At 40.3% G+C, this 17,553-nt stretch overlaps 6 protein-coding genes across 6 annotated transcripts; 2 read left to right on the forward strand and 4 right to left on the reverse strand. All coding sequences in view use genetic code 12, as the record gives it.

The window, feature by feature from the left end:
* Positions 1-282: 282 nt before the first annotated feature.
* GDH2 (glutamate dehydrogenase (NAD(+))) lies at positions 283-3,855 on the reverse strand (the record flags this gene model as incomplete). Its single annotated transcript, XM_064994050.1, has 2 exons — positions 283-1,720; positions 1,781-3,855. 2 exons carry the CDS (start codon positions 3,853-3,855, stop codon positions 283-285), a joined length of 3,513 nt encoding a protein of 1,170 aa, XP_064850122.1.
* A 2,305-nt stretch (positions 3,856-6,160) lies between these two features.
* On the forward strand, positions 6,161-7,990 carry DASC09_004480 (NupC/NupG family nucleoside CNT transporter; the record flags this gene model as incomplete). The annotated part of the gene is made up of 1 exon (XM_064994051.1): positions 6,161-7,990. One exon carries the CDS (start codon positions 6,161-6,163, stop codon positions 7,988-7,990), a length of 1,830 nt encoding a protein of 609 aa, XP_064850123.1.
* Positions 7,991-8,499: 509 nt separating this feature from the next.
* SIN4 (Sin4p) lies at positions 8,500-11,562 on the reverse strand (the record flags this gene model as incomplete). The annotated part of the gene is made up of 1 exon (XM_064994052.1): positions 8,500-11,562. The coding sequence occupies one exon, from the start codon at positions 11,560-11,562 to the stop codon at positions 8,500-8,502; it is 3,063 nt and encodes a 1,020-aa protein (XP_064850124.1).
* A 290-nt stretch (positions 11,563-11,852) lies between these two features.
* Positions 11,853-14,066, reverse strand: CDC7 (serine/threonine protein kinase CDC7; the record flags this gene model as incomplete). The annotated part of the gene is made up of 1 exon (XM_064994053.1): positions 11,853-14,066. One exon carries the CDS (start codon positions 14,064-14,066, stop codon positions 11,853-11,855), a length of 2,214 nt encoding a protein of 737 aa, XP_064850125.1.
* A 208-nt stretch (positions 14,067-14,274) lies between these two features.
* Positions 14,275-14,916, forward strand: ERP3 (Erp3p; the record flags this gene model as incomplete). Its single annotated transcript, XM_064994054.1, has 1 exon — positions 14,275-14,916. The coding sequence occupies one exon, from the start codon at positions 14,275-14,277 to the stop codon at positions 14,914-14,916; it is 642 nt and encodes a 213-aa protein (XP_064850126.1).
* A 325-nt stretch (positions 14,917-15,241) lies between these two features.
* Positions 15,242-17,413, reverse strand: FRA1 (aminopeptidase P; the record flags this gene model as incomplete). Its single annotated transcript, XM_064994055.1, has 1 exon — positions 15,242-17,413. One exon carries the CDS (start codon positions 17,411-17,413, stop codon positions 15,242-15,244), a length of 2,172 nt encoding a protein of 723 aa, XP_064850127.1.
* Positions 17,414-17,553: the final 140 nt, after the last annotated feature.

A 17,553-nucleotide genomic window follows, 5' to 3' on the forward strand; every position in this document is an offset into this window, starting at 1 on the left:
TCATTCATCCGGATCACAATTTCTCCTAAAAAACCTTCAGACAAGTGGTATATGATCGTGCTATTCAACTTTAGAATAAATTTGCGCTGTTTTTCAGAATAAGTCATGAGTTTATTGTTGGATTTTAAATCTAAAAATTAAGATGATTATTATAATAATACAAAAAAGAGAGAGGAAAAAAGAAAGATTAATAAAAAAGAACAAATTTTTTTTTTTTGAAAATAAAAATTAGCAATTAAGGAGAAGTTGTTTGGAAAATAGTTAGGATAGGCCATGATTTTATCAAACAAGTCCTTCCTTGACGAACTTCTTTCTCAATCCACTAATGAATTCCAAAAACTTGGCAGGGTTTCCACCTGGACCCTTGGTATAGACATATTCGCCAGCAACTTGAGTACTAAAGACTCTTCTCATGTAAGCTTCTGGAACACGTTTAACCACACCTTCAACTCCACCAGGAACTTCATTCAATAACAAAGCTGGCAAAGCATCATTCAAGACAGCGTCTCTGAATGACAAATCTTCAGCCCACAAAGAATCTGATTCAGCCAAAGCATCGGCCAATTCGTTAATGGCAAAAGACAATTCGTCAGATAATTCAGAGAATGGCTTACCAGTTTCTTCACGAAGCTTCCACAAGGCATGGAATTCCAAACGAGCATTACGTTGGATGATACGTTGAACTTCCTTAACATAGTCTTGATAGAACTTTGGAGGTTCAGCAGCACCTTGAGCAATACACATCTTACTAAGGAAGGTTTCATCATCAAGTACCAATGATGCCATGACTTCTTTAGAAGAGGAAGTAACCCCACCCTTGTTAGTAGAAGCATCCTTGAACAAAATAGCGCCGGCATTTTCAAGTTCAATCTTGGCAGATTGGGTGATGAATAAGTTAGCACCTTCAACAATGTATGGAATAATAGATTGACCAGTCTTTTCATCAATCAAAGTATGGACGTTGTTGGTATCAATGGAAGCTGGACGACCGCCACATGGAACAAACAAATCAATGTGACCAAAAAGATCCTTCAAACGCAAGTGGAAAGTGTTACGGAAAACGACACCATTAGCAAAAGTGAGACCATTTGGCAATTTAACATCTTGGTCATCGACCTTGATAAGATACCCATCCTTGGACAACTTGGTGGTGTCATAATGGGAAATATCAAGTCTGGCCTTGGCAAGACGGACAAGCTCGGATTTATCCAAACCGTTTGGATCACCAACACAAGCTGGACCATCGACAATAGCAACGTAACGTTCAGCAGGTTTAGAAAGAAGAATTTCGTTGGAACCCAAGTCACCACTTGGACCACCAGTTTGGAACTTGGTGATCACTTTTTCGGCGGTAGTATTAGCATCAATATTCTTCTTGTTGTAGATTTCTTCAACGTAAGCACGGACAGATAAGGTGGTCATACCATAAGCGTCATGAGGAATACCCCCGAGAGATGGACTCTTACCGGTGAAGAAAGATTTCCACCATGGGGCACCTCTAGCTCTGGCGTGCAAAGTGGCCCAATCAACAAAGCCCGAAGTACCTTCATCAGGACCCATAAAGATGATTTCAGGGGTCTTGTAAAGGTCAACCACAGGTTCTTTAACTCCTGGGATATTGGAGACAATAAGAAGATCAATGATCGAATCAATATATTTTTCGAAAGAAGCACGAGGGCGGGTTTGAGCCACACCTGGGTCAAGAAGAATAACACCCTTACTAGATAAAATGTTAGTATCTACGAATCACAAAGCGAATCAATAACAAAATAAAACATACCTTCCACCTTCTGGAATATCCTTGTTCTTTCTTTGTTGAGTAGAAGCAAGACCATAATTTTCATCAATCAAGTTTCTTGCATTGACTGCATAAGCATCATCAGATCTAGATTGGACAACACGGATACCACCTCTAGCAATATCTCTGAATCTGATGTGGAAACCTCTAAACTCGGAACCAACAACGAAGAACATACCGAATGGAGCGGCAGGGTATTCTTCTTTTGGTAAGAAAGTTGGGTTGAGTCTAAAGGAAATGGCCACCTTGGTTGGGGTGTAGAAATTGGTCTTAAGAATGGATTTGTTGAAAACATAGAGGGCTCTTAAAACCAAAGCAGCGTGTTCGTTTTGAGAAACTTCTTTGGCAAGAATAGATTCGAAATGGGCATCGCTGCCGACGGTTGGGATGGTAGCTAATCTTTGGTAAGATAAAGTCTTTTCCATCTTAGAGGAAATGTAGTGAACGTCGGCAAAATGACGGTAAAGACGAGAAACAATATCACGGTACTTGACAAAGACTTCTTGGATAAAAGAAGGAGTGTAAGTTTCGGCTCTTAATCTGTGTTTCAAAGAGTTAAGGACTTCTTGGTGTTGAACAGACTTGGAAGGATCGAGCAAAGTGGAAAGTTTAGCATATTCCGGGCCCAAACGGTTGAGGAAGTGAGAAACGAAAATCGCACCACAGTGAGCATAAATAGACTCTTGTAAGGATAAAGCACCAGTGGCAAACAAACCATAAAATTCGTTGTTTGGTAAACAATACAAAAGAGAGGCTTCCTTGATGACTTGATGGACCGACAATTCAGAGGCAACAATGTTATCATTTGGAACAATGTAACAAGAGATGACGGTCATGCCATTAGCAAATTGTTCAACGTATTTTCTGGTTTCAGAAAGGTTGTAATATTGCAAAAGCGAAGTTAAGGCCGAGGAATAATTGGTAGAAGTTCCTTGTCTAAAAGCAATGATAAGACGATGTTCGGTGGAACTGTCAACGCGGTAGTGGTGGATCACCGGACCGGTGATGGCGACGGCTTCTTTGATGATCTTTTGGTACAAATACTTGGTGTTATCCGAGGCAATACGCAAGAATGTGGAATCACCAATGAGGTTCAAATCGGTGGTATCGTTAGAGACCTTATCCAAATGAGGGAAGCTGTTGCGGTAGACAAAGTAGAGACAAATGTCTTGGGCGGCGCTAGTTGGGGATTTGGAAGACAAGTGCAATGGGGCTTTGAAAGATTCAAGACGGTAAGACACGGTAGAAGCACTAGAGGAGTTCAAGTATCTTTCGTCAATTCTCTTTTCATATTGGGTGGACAAGTGTTCTGGGGAGTTTGGAATTGACGAGTCAAAGTACACAGCATGGTCATCGGCTTCACGACGAAGGTGAATGAATGGGACGTCGACATTACCAGAGGCGTATTGTTCCAACTTGGCGGCGTACAAGGCGTGTATATGGGAGACGATACCATCGACCGATTCACGGGAAAAGTAGACATCGTCGATACCGAGCGACTCGTAGAACCAGCGGGCTTCAGACTCGATCAATGGTTCAGGGATGAAGCCGGCCTTATCCAATTCGTCCAAGACGTGGTCAAATTGCTTGTCCTTGCCTGGGAAAGGGACTGGGACATAGCCGCTGGCATTGCTTTGCAATGACATGGCGGCGATGTTACTTTCGATGTTGAGACTCATGGTTGGAGGTTGTGGAAAGGGGGTTTGCTCCAAAAGGACACTGAAGACAGCAGCAATGAGGAGAGGAAGAAGAAGAAGAAGAAGCAGAGGGAGGAAAGAGAAGAGCGGTGGTTGGGTGATCTTTAATAAAGATGACAAGCGATGACCAAGAGAGTTTTCCAGAGACTGAATAATGTACCGGGGATCGATGACCGGAGAGGGGGTAGCAAATTTACGGTGATTTCCGGTGGTTTGTCCAGCACAACACGCACAGCAACAGTAGTAGCAACAACAACTGAAGGAAATGATATTGTTGGGGGCGGGGGAAATTGGGATTGGGATTGGAATTGGAAGGAATATCGACAGTATATTATATAAATACTTGTGATATTCGTACATACATCGTTATCTATAACCTTAGTGATTGGATGAAAAAAAAAGAAAAATAAAAAAAAAAAATCCTTTCCGAGGGTAAAATACGCTACCATTGGCTGCTAGGTTTAGTTCCGTCGTCCTCTGTTACATATGATCTGGTGGGATATTCTCGAGCAAAAACCGTTGTGGTCGATGGTTTTGGGGGTTTTTATAGTAACAGGCTTTCTTTCCTTCTGTTTCTCTCTGTTTTCATATAGATATTGTATATATTACTATCATATATTGTACAATTATTGACCCATCGGGGGTCACCAAAATTTTTCACTCGGTAACTGACGGGAGGGGGTGCATGACCCGTGTGTGTGGCAACAAAAATAGAGGGCCGATGACTCTGGCCAGACCATCGTCCATCATCGACGACAACAGCACGTTACACCCTTTGTGAACGGTGTGGTTGTTGCAACAATTATCTCTCTTTTTGTTAATCTCTCTCGTTGACACATTTTGGGATTTTTCCCGGAGAACAGAGACTTTTCATATTCAAAAGAAGGAGGTGCTCACACCCCTTGGTGTCATTTGCATGATCCAGCTGGACGGCGCGTTATCTATGGCGTGACTGTGACACTTTGAGAAAAGTTTGTGTGGCCATCCATGAATGATGATGGTGAGCCATTTGGTCCCATTTAGTTGGCATTTGGGTTCTCTATTTCTTGTGGAGGATACCCACGTGAAATATTAACACAGACAGAAAGATTCGCCAATTTTTGTTTTGTTTTCAGATCTATTTATTTATAAATGTCACTCCCGGTGATTCAAAGCGACAATGTCTTGATTGTTAAGTATCTATACAGAAAATAGTAAACAGGAGCACCGGTACTCCTTTTTCTGGTAGAATAATGATAATGATAATGATAATAATAATGATAATGATAATGATAATAATAATGATAATAATAATGATAATAATAATGATAATAATGATAATAATAATGATAATAATGATAATGATAATGATAATAATAATAATAATAATAATAATAATAATAATAATAATAATAATAATAATAATAATAATAATAATAATAATAATAATAATAATAATAATAATAATAATAATAACAATAACAATAGTAGTAGGATGATAGAAACAGAACAATAATCAAGACACCAGGAATAGAAAAAAAAGTAGGAAACAAGAGATAATCAAGCAGTAAGATCAACAAGGAGAGAAGAGATAATTAAGAACATGCGAAACAAGAATGTTAGAGATTAAAGAATATCTCTAATAGTATACGCTACACTTACATGTATACCTTGTATGTCTTTCTGTAATATAAGTGTAACTGCTGCCAATTATTATCCATTAAGCACCAGTGATATTGAGAGATATAGTGGAAAAACCGGAAAATCACGAATTAATAATCATAGATCACATTAGTATCATTATTATCGCACTCTTCATTAATTTCTCCCTTATCAAAATTGTTCGCCCACATTGCTCATGTTGGAAGGAAAAGAGAAAAAAAAAAAAATTCATGCCGTGCTGCAGGGCCTCCCCAACATTGGGGAATGTGCTAACCAAATTCCTCTTCAAATATATAACAAAAAAAAAAAATAGCCAAATCACAAGCTATCAAATAATAACAAAAAGAGATTATATAAAGTTATACACCACTATTTTCTGGCAACAACAACAACAACCACAAAAAAAAAAAAAATTCCAGCTTCTCTTTCCATTGTTACTATTGCTTTTTTTTTTTTTTTTTGCTGCTCTGACAATTTCCTATAGCGCACCGTCCAATTATCCATTAATTGTCCAGCGCCGTGGATGGCTTATCTCTCACACGACATGCAAAATATCCATGGATTCAGCTTCTCACTGAGAAAAATAATACCTTTCTCTTATCTTTTAAATTAGCTCAGACTTCGGTGCCCCATCCAATGACGGCTCCACCAAACAAATTCTTGCTGCATGTCATTTAATTTCTAAAATGTATTTAATAACAGAAGGGATTCCCACACTTTTTTTCTTCTTCTTATTCTTCTTCTGTTGTCCAAGAAACAACAGCGTTATTCCAAGCAAAGTTTTTCCATTTTCCACACCCAATCGTTGTGTTTGCCAAGCCTAATTTTTTTTTTTTTTTTTCAGGAGCCTTTCCAGCAACCTTCTTCTTTTTCTTTTTTTTTTTTCACTTTTTTCACCTCATCTCATCGCATCGCATCGCACCTCATATAAGTAAAAAAATTGATCCGCATATATAATATCATCAGGCTGATCCACCGTATTCTTTGTCCACTACTCTCCAACATTAAAGAATAGTCTTCAAAAATGCCGAAAAGTAACAACAACAGTCAAATTGAAATAAACAATCCTGACAAACGTGATTCAGACATCAATCCACAATCAAAAGAAGTCCGAGAAAAAATCAATGAGGTTTCTCCGTCCGACTCTGAATCACCTTCTCGTCCCCCAATAATTGAAAAGGGCGAATTTCAAGATGACGACTTGGCCGACCAAACCAGTAAACCATCACTAGCCCAAAGATTCAGAAGGATTTACGCTCGCTGCAAATGGATTCGTATTCCGTTATTTGGGGCATTTATAACTGCCTGGTGGATTTCCATTATTGTTCAGCCTAAACAACGTCATAGGTGGTTGATCCCAACAATCGTGTATCTCATGATTTTGCTACGTCTTGTCACCATTTACCTCCCCCTCACCAAATGGTTAATGAAAGGTTTGAGATTTCTTTGGATGAACGGTCTCAAGGTTCGTGATATGATTATCCCTGAAAAATTTAGAATATTGTCTGGTGCTCTTCTTACCTTGGCAGTAATGTTGATTGGGACCATGGTGCCTTCAGAAACTAAAGACTCCACTAGACTTCAGCGTTTCATTTCCTTTCTCGGGATTTGTGTTGCCCTTGTCGGGTTGTGGGCCACCAGTACCAACCGGTCCAAAATCAGATGGGTCACCGTTATCAATGGGATTTTGATGCAATACATCATCGCTCTTTTTGTGCTTAGAACAAAAGTCGGGTACGACATTTTTCATTTCTTATCTAGTCTTTCGGAAGAATTCCTTGGGTTTGCCAGAAACGGGGTGGCCTTTGTCACCACCTCGGAAATCGCTGCCCAGACCTACTTTTTCTTTTCTGTGCTTCCTGCCGTGCTTTTCTTCATTTCCGTGGTTTATATCTTGCTTTATCTTGGGTTCATTCAATGGGCCACCGGGAAATTCTCCAAGTTCTTTTTCTGGTCAATGAAGGTCAGTGGGGGTGAAGCGGTCGTGGCTGCTGCTTCTCCATTCATCGGTATCGGGGAGTCTGCCGTGCTTATCAAAGGTCTCTTGCCATACTTGACCACCGCAGAGGTCCACCAAGTTATGTGTTCTGGTTTTGCCACGATTTCCGGCTCGGTGTTGATCGCGTATATCGGTATCGGTATCAATTCCCAAGCGTTGGTGTCCAGTTGTGTCATGTCGATCCCTGCATCATTATCTGTGTCGAAACTTCGTTATCCAGAAGTCGAAAACTCGTTGACTGCCGGGGACTGTACCATTCCTGATGGCGACGAAAACCTCGATGAATCCCAAAAGCCTCAAAATATTCTTCAAGCGTTCTCCAACGGTGCCTATCTTGGGATCGTGGTTGCCGGTACCATTATGGCCAACCAAGTCTGTATCATTTCTTTTGTCGCCCTTATCAACGGGGTGTTGACGTGGTTTGGCTCGTTCTGGGGAATCCACAAACTTACCCTTGAAGTCATTGGTGGGTACCTTTTGTATCCGGTGGCTTTCTTCTTGGGTGCTCCATTCGATGAATTACTCCCAATTTCGCAATTGATCGCTACGAAGTTTATTGAAAATGAATACAATGGTTATACCGACTTGATTGGTAAAGCACCATACAACCAAATGAGCAAGCGTGGCCAATTATTGGCAACGTACTCGCTCTGTGGGTTCTCCAACTTTGGCTCGGTAGGTACCCAATTGGGGGTCCTTAGTACTTTAGCTCCAAATAAATCCAAAGTGGTTGCCCGCACCATTTTCTCTGCTTTGATCACCGGGGGTATTAGTACTTTACTTTCTGCTTGTGTTGCTGGTATGGTTATTCATGATTTGTCCGATTTCAAGGTTAGCAGTCATTCATCAACATGATCTGCGTATATATATATATATATATATACTGTAGTTGTTGTTCTCTTTTCGTCTTTTTTCTCTCTCTCTCTCTCTTTCTTTGACTATGTTTTTTGGCATTACACGTATGTCTCTTCCTCAACCAAAAGTTGTTCTAGATTGTTTCTGAGCTCTGTTTGAATTCTTTTCCTCTCTCTTTTCAGTTTTAATTTCTTGTTTTATTTAGCCATCATTAACCAACCGCTTGCTAGATCAAGCGTAGGTGTTTCAATTCTCTTTATTTTTCTTTTGTTTGCATCTATTTACAAAAAAATTACGTTTTATTTTCTTTGATATTCTTTTAATTGTAGGAGATCATTATTTTTACAAGATTCAAGTTTTCTTTTCTTTGTTATTATTATAATTGTAAGTGATCATCATTTCACTGCTTACATGTTTCAGTACAGTAATTATCTTTATTACAATTTATATAATATAATACAACAGGGCCAGCCAATTCAAATTACCAATAATTAAAAAAATAACATCCTTCAACCAATACTGACCCAATTGGCCCCACAGAAACAGAGTCTATGGAACGCCATGTCCCAATTATTGGTCGTTGACGCAGTTTTCTTGCGAAATCTAGGGATGATCTCTGCACTTTCATCAACACTAGAGATCGATCCACATCGAACGCACCGTTTTTCACGATAAACTTTCCGAACCCCTGTCAATGGGAACTGGTTTGCACGTTCCACAATCAAGTTCTTTCTTAAATAATCAATCTTCTCCCCACGATCATGAATATAATAAGGAGCCATAGGAGTTATCGCGGAACCGGGAATCACACTAACCCCTGGAGATCCCCGAGAAGACCTAGGTGACGACGACGAATCATCATCCTGTTCGCCATCCCACAACCCAAGCCATTTGAGATCGTAAAAAAATACCTTCGATCGATCCAAATCCTTGCATAAACTATCGTTGAAAAGCTTGAGGATGATTTTTGCGGCATCCATGAGCTCTTCAGGGATTTTCCCCTGGCACACCAATTTCTGCTCGATCACTAATGGATCAGACGTCGTTCCTTTAGCCTTCTTATAATTCGTTATTGAGGACTTCACCGCATACTCAACATTGCCTAAAAATTTCTCAAACAATTCTAAATCTATTAACGAATCATTAATGATTTCCCTGAGTCTTTCGGTGGCCGCGAATACCACATTATCACTTCCCAACCTAAACTCTTCAATGAACTTCGAGGCAAATGAAAGGAGTTGTTTGAAACCCTTGATGGCATTGCTCAAAATGACCCTTGGCACTTTGGCCATAAGAATCGGCATTGCCAATGATTCCATGAACGCTTGTTGGAATCTTCGTTGATTTCCTGCCAGCAACATCGTTATACCCAAGAAATCTTGGTATAAAAATACAATGAAATTCATGATCCATTTGACGACCCCAAGCACACTGGCAATGACTTCGGCACGCCAATTGATATTCACAAATTGCAATGTCGGCAAGTTTTTGTATTTGAGGTCTTTTTTCATCATCGCGATTTTTTGCATATCTTTGAACCACGCTTTCAAAGTGATCATGATTCCAAAAGCACACGATCGTAAATTGAGCACCGCCCAGGCGATTTTCCCGGATTTGGTCCGAGTCCATTTTATTCCTGTTCCCAAAGACATTTGCAACCCAATGAGTTTTTGCAATGGTGGATTGCCAAGTAACTTATCTAGTTGGTCATTGGCGTAATTCAACGAGAACTTCAACGCAGCGTGCGATTCCTGGTTTATGGTATCGATGAGGGAATCTTGATGTTGAGTACTTTTGTATTTTGATATTTCGAGCTGGGCCGCAGCAATCAAGTCATCACAGCACGAACTGGCAAAACAACTTTCGGAATGACTAACTGCAAACGCCGCGCTCACCGTCAATCTCTCACCAAACGATAATGACGCGCGATCTTTTTTAGAGCTCGATTCCGCGAGCTTAAGAATAAGAGGGGGCTGCTCCTTGTTCTTATCATGCATAAGATAAACTGCGGCAGCAAGGTTTGGTGAGAGAAGGACAAAACTCGTCCGCTCCTTAATTTGGTGTATCTTGAACCCAGCATCAAATAACGACATCACATATTTCTCCTTATCATCATCATTTACCGCAGCACTACTCCCCCCGCATTTCTTTTTCAAGTTCTTCGCCTGTCTTAGTTCAATGGTACCATCTTCAAGAACGCAATAAACAAACATGTTACGACCAACGGTGTCAAAATGACTAACGTGTTTTTCAAACTGCAACATCTCCTTCAAAGAAAGGTGCCGTTCAATACTTGTTGAAGTATCTTGATTTTTCACTCCTGCACTATTTTTGAAAAACATATTTTCTTGATTCAACACCATGCTGCTCAAATGATACCGATGCAAAGTAGACCCACCATGGGGTTCATCGAATACCAAATAAATATCCTGTTCGGCATCGCTGGTGTAGTTTGAAGAAACTACTTTGATATGGTTCAATTTTTGTGGGGACCCCGCTAACCCAAGAGGAGGAATGTATTCTTTTGCAACTCTCTTAACTAGTAACTTAGGGGGTACCACCACATCGTCTTTTCGCTTCTCGTTGCCATTTTTTTTCAAACTTCCCCAGTCAATGCTCACCAAATACACTTTAAGAAGCCGTGAGAATGGGCTGTAGGTAACTAGCAATATCGAGCCACTTCTCTGAAACCCTAAGTTTGCGTGGGATAATAATGCGTTTTCATAGCGACTTGCATCGCCGGGTTCATCATCAAGAGACACCGTAGATCTCAAGAAATTCAACCTATGGGTTCCTTGGTACCACAAGCATAGCTCGCCATTTCTTCTAATCCCAATACATGCCTGCTTGGTTGCTACTGGGTGGGAAAATCCAAGCGGTACTTGCGGCTGATACTTATACCGGAATTGGAAGGTCGCCGGTTCATTCTGAAGGTCTGTTTTCACCGTGTCCGAGGATAATGCGACTTTGGAGGCTGGGACCACTCCGTAATTGTTCTTGTGGGTTGGTAGCCACTCAAACCCTATTACTCTGGTAGAATAATCACCACCAAAATACATTCCTTCTCCTGCCTCTGTGATGGTTGTTGTTGACGGACGGTGATTGTGAGAGAGGCCACGAAGACGATCCTTCGGATCACTTGTTGTTGTTGACATTGGGGATTTCCTTGGAGATTCGGCTACTGTGTCATTGTATAATACCACAAAGTCATTGAACGGAGAGTAGTTATATTGGTCATTAGTCTCTTTGCAAATGCCCCCACCCAAAATCGTCATATTGCCATGAGTGTCAAGACATCCAAGATAATCCCCAACGGTGCTCCATTCAAGATGTGACACTGGTGATAAGTTGTCATCACTTCCCTTCACAGTATTTCCATTTCTTTTCAAGCCATTGGATGCCTCAGCATTGACCGGTGGTTGGATTGCAAAAGTCTGAGGGTCGGCAAGCTGCCACATTTTCCCATCAACAACTTCCATATGGGTGATCCCAACATTATACGCTCCTCCAGGATTGGCGTAGGCAATGAAGCCATGTTTGGACCACGCAATTGTCTTAGTATACGCTGACATATCGGTGGAGCGGTGTGGATGAAGGTGCTGATGATGAAGACTGCAATTTGTGGATTTTTCAAATCATCATCATCATCTGGCTTTTGTTTTTCGTCCGCGGAGTGCGCCGAGACTGGAATTACATAACAACAACAATATAAAGCATTAATAATAGTAAGAATATACCTAGAAAAAGATTAAAGAACAGCCCAAAAAATTGGAAGAAAATGTCATATATAATGTAATGTCATAACCAGTCATTAGAAAAATAGCAAAAGGAAACAAAAAAAGAAAAAAGAAAAAAATTCATCTCAAGTTTCAGCAACATCATCAATCTCTTGATACAGAATATCATCCCCCTTTTCGTCTCGTCCTTCTCTTCCAAACTCTTCGAAAAACTTATGCAGTAAGGCCTCATCTGCTGAATAACGTTTACTGTAGTTCAACTCCATTAGACATTTCAATAAATGGAACCCAACCTTATGTTTAACCCCCATTTCCGAATCATCGACTGATCCATCATCTGAAAGACAATTCAATGTATCAAAGGCAACACTATCTTCCGGGAAAGTATTGGCCTCTTTTTCTATATTCAACGCGTAAAAGACAATTTCGCTAAGACTTCGCGAATTGTCATTCAAGGTGGGTAGATTTGTTTCGAACCCTAACCCGTGCAACGCCGCACAATGCTTCATTAAATGAACCCCGAAAATCGTCGTCAATTCCACTAGCGCATCGACGTCATCATTAGAGTCGAAAAATGGAAAACGACGAGCTAGCAACGATAAAAGAATCACCCCTGCTGACCATATATCAATCTTGGTGGTTTGGTTTGGACACTTGAGCAACACTTCTGGAGCCCTGAACCCTCTGGTTCCCGCACGGTTGGCCCGGCGCGCAGGACGGTCGTCATCTTTTGGGTATCCTTTACCTTCATTGTCGGTGTAATCTGATAAAGACAACCCGCCGCTGATACACGCACAAGTGTATTTGTGCTCATGAGGATCGCGGACTTTTTCCGCCAAACCAAAGTCCACAAGCACTCCACGACGTGTGGCGGGATTAAAGAGGAAATTGTTAGGTTTGACGTCTCGATGGATCACTCCCCGATCATGAATGAATGATAGGGCTGACAAAAGTTCGTACATATAAATCTTTATCCCATTAAATGGTAAATCACGATAATAATCCCGATAATCTGCATGTTCACAGTACGGCAATACAATAACAATTTGGTCTTCGAATCGCACCGCATCAACTATTGGAATGATGTTCCGACAACCCAGAAGGTTGTAGAGGAATTTAAGCTCACTGTAGATCCGCTGAGGTGATGAGGTGACATAGATTTTTTTAAGGGCCACAAGGGGGAACTTCTTTCGCGAAGTGATATCGTGCTTCAGTCGATGGATTTTGATCACTTTATTGGAAATTCCTACCAAGTCTTCAGCTTTGTAAACCGATGAAAATGTCCCTTCTCCAATTTTTTCAAGAACCTTGTATCTTCTGGAAATGACATGAAACTTATTTTGAAGCTCCATAATTTCTTCATCCTCAATCCTGAGAGCCATTTCGCATTCTTCTTGTTTAGACTTGGAATTTTCTTGCAACGGTTTTCGATTTTGTGCTAGTTGTTCTTGGACTGGTTCTGTTTGTAATTCTTGTAGCTTCTGAACTGGTAAATTTGTGTGATTTGGTGATTGTTGAGCCTGGTCTTCTTGCGATGGTTGGACTTTCAAAGTATTTGATGATATCTTTGTTTCAACCTGTTGATTATCTGTTTTGCTGCGCCGTAATTTCGTCTCTTCTTTCGGAATTACGTCTTGGATCCCAAAAGTAGGTTCTGTATATCCAGTGATTTTGCTCAAATTTCTGTATGAAGATACATATTCAACATCATCTTTTTTAGTATCCCCGCGCAGCTGTTCATTTTTATTCACAACTGGGGATACATAATTATTAATATTTCCCGTGGTTGCACTTTTTGAATCTGGTTTTATCAGGAGATTGGCGGTCTGTATTATGCCATCATCATCTGGCGGTTTTTGTGAAGGGTTCACAGTGATCTCCCGTCTTTCTTTCGATTGAATGTCAACTGAGGGCCCATGAGCAGCAGTACGACGCCCTTTTGAAGGAGAAGAATTATCTTGATAGGTTCCAGACTTAAGTGGCGATGTCTTTTTTGATGACGATGGTTTTTTACTATTAGTATTCCGGAGCCTGATCTTCAATACCAACTTCTTTTGGGGACTAGGCAGGTTGGTTTTAGAAGGAGATTTCCGCAGCGAGGATGGTTTGGACACCTTGCTACGCGATGGGACTTTAAGAAACCGCTTGATACTTCCAAAGTCCTGTTCATTAAGGGGTTTTCGACGTTTTGCAGACTTAATGGTGCTACTGGGAGACACCTGGTATTCATTGTGGTGGTGTTTATTGTGGTGGTGTGCTGGGGGTATTCGTGATTTAGTGGGGGTCTTTGGGGTCTGGTTTAAATCGACCTCAAAGCAATCACTGGTCGTCAACATCATTATCCTTTCATCCAAAAACAGCAGGATTTCATTGACAAGCAGTTACAAAGTCGCTATGAATTTACGCGTTTAATTGAAAATAAATAAAATTTTTGTCACGTTTTTGGCGTAGGTTTTTTTTTTTTTTTTTTTGGGGGGATCTTTCTATATATGTCAGGTAATGGCTATACACTATATTCATTAATAATAATAGCTTCAATATCTTCTAATGCAATTGAATATTGGTTCTGGGATATTATTTCTTCTCACATTGGGCTTTGTTAGTAGTACAGCATTGACGGTGCTGTTGCAGCCCCACGAGACTTTGTGTTACTACGTGTTGACAGTTGCCAAAGACAGCAGCATTGGATTCTACTTTGCTGTCCAGTCTGGGGGCAGTTTTGACATTGATTTCAAGGTCAAGGACCCAGAAGATAAGGTTTTGATCTCTGGGGAAAAGGAGCGTCAGGGAGATTGGACTCTCAAGGCGGAAACCCCGGGAGAATATGAATTTTGCTTTGCCAATGGGATGTCAACTTGGGCTGATAAGGTGGTGGATTTTGAAATCCGAGTAGATGACGATTTCCGGGCGGAATTGCCAGAAGTCAAGAAAGTTTCCACTGGGGAGAAAGAGCCGGTTGATGGCATGGTCTTCTCGGTGTCAAGTATTGAAGATAAATTGAATAATATGTTGAGAACATTGCAATATTACAAGACTAGAAATAGCAGAAACCAGCATACAGTCAAGTCAACTGAGGAAAGAATTCTTTGGTTCAGCTTACTAGAAATTCTCCTAATGTGTGGGTTGGCTCTTTTCCAGATTTCTGTGGTTCATTTCTTCTTCAAAGGTTCCAGAAAGCAAATGGTTTGATCATTCATACCTTTGATAGTTTAATTCTCTTATTACTCATTCGAAGCTTTTTCTTTCTTTCTCCTTCTTCTTCTGTTCATTTATCATTTTTGGTTCGTTATAGTATAGGACTCCTTTGTTTGCCGTTTGTTCTTTATATCTTTCTAACATTTCTTTCTTGATGAACATGATATAGGTAACATATAAATTGCATTTCAACATTTTATGTTTTCTTCACTGAATTTCCAACAAAATATATTACATTTAATTTATCTCAATTAAAAAAAAAATGTTTATTAATAATAGACTTTAGAAAACGTGAGTCCAGTATCCAGATAATTGTCCCTTATAATGGTTGACATTGTCTCTTCAACCAGTTTAATGTGACACAATCATTCTTCAATTGGCTATTGAACTCCCTCCAAATAGAATCATGATATGAATTAATATGTTCAATCTCTTCTTGTAACAACAAGCTAGTATCAATCAATTCACGACAATAAGGAACCCTAGTCATGTTGACACATTTCAAAAATTGGTCAAACTTCTCATCCCTTGTCACGTAAACCACATTCTCGATTCTAATACCGTATTCGCCAGTCTTGTAATACCCAGGTTCGTTAGAGATCACATTACCTGCTTGCAATGGATATTTCGCATAGTGAGGTCTGAACCCAATCCCTATTGGTCCTTCATGAACGTTAAGGAACGCCCCCACCCCGTGAGAAGTACCATGTTTATAGTCAAGGCCCTTCCTCCACAAAAATTGTCGGGCAATAGAGTCAATCATGTATCCGTTGGTACCTTCTGGGAATTTCAAGTTCTCTATCGCGATATTCCCCTTGAGGACTAAGGTATAGTTCTGTTTTTCTTCTTCTGATGCCTGGGTGAAATGGTAGGTACGGGTGATATCAGTAGTACCTTCGAGATACTGCGCACCAGAATCATTGAGATAAATCTTACTTGGGTCAATGACAGAAGATCCTTCGACTGGCGGAGCATAGTGGATGATTGCCGCGTTACTTCCAGTAGAAGAAATGGTCTCGAATGACAAATCAACGTAATTTGGCTGTTCTTTACGGAACTCCTCTTGTCGACATGCCACGTCATGTTCATTTATAAGTTCTTCTTTGTTCACAAGTTGGTCTTCGAGCCAGGCAAAGAATTTAATACATGCAATACCGTCCTTTGAATGAGCCACTTTAAAGTTGCTAAGTTCGGTGCTATTCTTGACCGCCTTAAGGAGTTCAATTGGCGAGTCAATAAGCTTGAACTTAGATTTCAATTGTTGACAAACTGCCCAGCTACAAGAATTTGGAACCAAAAATTCTTGGATATCACCGGAAATTGAGACTAATTCATCATAAAAGCTGGAGTATGGTTTCACCTCAATCCCATTGGTGGCCAAATACTCGGCAATATCGGCATTGTTGTCATCCAAGCGTTCTTGCAAATCACAAAAGAGAATATTCCTATCATTAGTCAAGATAAAGAAACTGTAAAAAATTGGGTTATATTGAATATCAGACCCTCTCAAATTCAATAACCACGCAATTTGATCCAAAGAGGTGACGACAAAATTAGTATGCGAGTATTTGGTTTTCAACAGGTTTCTGAGCTTGCAAATTTTCGAGCTCACTGAATCACCAGTAAAGTTCTCGGTGAGCTTCATTAATTTGGATGCCGGTCTAGTTGGAGGAATTTCAAATTGGCTCCAGATGGCATCGATCAAATCTCTCTTGACAGGGATGATGTCGATCGATGGTGGATTCTTCTCTAGCTTCTTTTCGGTGATGGTTTTATAAACTTGGTCTTTTAACTGTTTGGACAACTCAGAGTATTGGGTGTAATTAAACAATTTACTGTTGATGCCAATCTTGATGTCCAACCCACTATCTAAACTCATCTGAATGGCATTTAATATAGCCCATTCTTGCCAAGTCGGTTGATCCTTGACCCCTTGTTTCAATAATTTCCAGTTAAAATCCAATTCATTTTCTGCTTGAATGAAATATCTTCCGTCGGTACTCAAAGCACTTAAACCATCGGGAACGTCATTCATCGACATTGGATCTCTGGTAATCACAGCAATCCCTGCGGAACCAGAAAACCCAGAAATGAAGCTTCTTCTTTGATCTTTTGGCGACACGTACTCTGATTGATGCTCGTCTTCCGAAGGCACAATGTACACGGCAATATCCTCGCTCTTCATTTCATGTCTCAAGGCTTCCAATCTTTTGCTGGTGTTTATTTCTTTGGCAGTCTTGCAAAGCTCATCGTCTTCGCCTATCAAGCTTGCACGAGTGCTACTACGAGTTAAGCTGCCAGAAGTCGAACTTCTTTTCAAATTCATTCGTTTAGCAATGATACTAGCTCGTCTGTTTTGACGTGAGAGCAACCCTGGGGAGCAGACACAATTTGAACAGTTACGTGATAGTCTTGGACGAGCAGTAGAGTTCTCATGTCTTGAGGAGACTAAAGATAGTCTTGAAGTTTGTTGAACTAGTCTCTGACTCATGTTGTTGCTATTTTGTTGTTCTGGTCTCAGAATACATAGGTTTGTAGGTATCTTTCCATGGTTATTTTTTTCTTTTAATTTCTTTTTCCCAAAAAATTTGTGCGCGTGATCCTGGCATTGCTGCATTACATCATACCATA

The sequence above is a fragment of the Saccharomycopsis crataegensis genome, assembly GCF_037102585.1.
Source record: "Saccharomycopsis crataegensis DNA, jcf7180000000072, whole genome shotgun sequence".
Lineage (NCBI taxonomy): Eukaryota > Fungi > Ascomycota > Saccharomycetes > Ascoideales > Saccharomycopsidaceae > Saccharomycopsis > Saccharomycopsis crataegensis.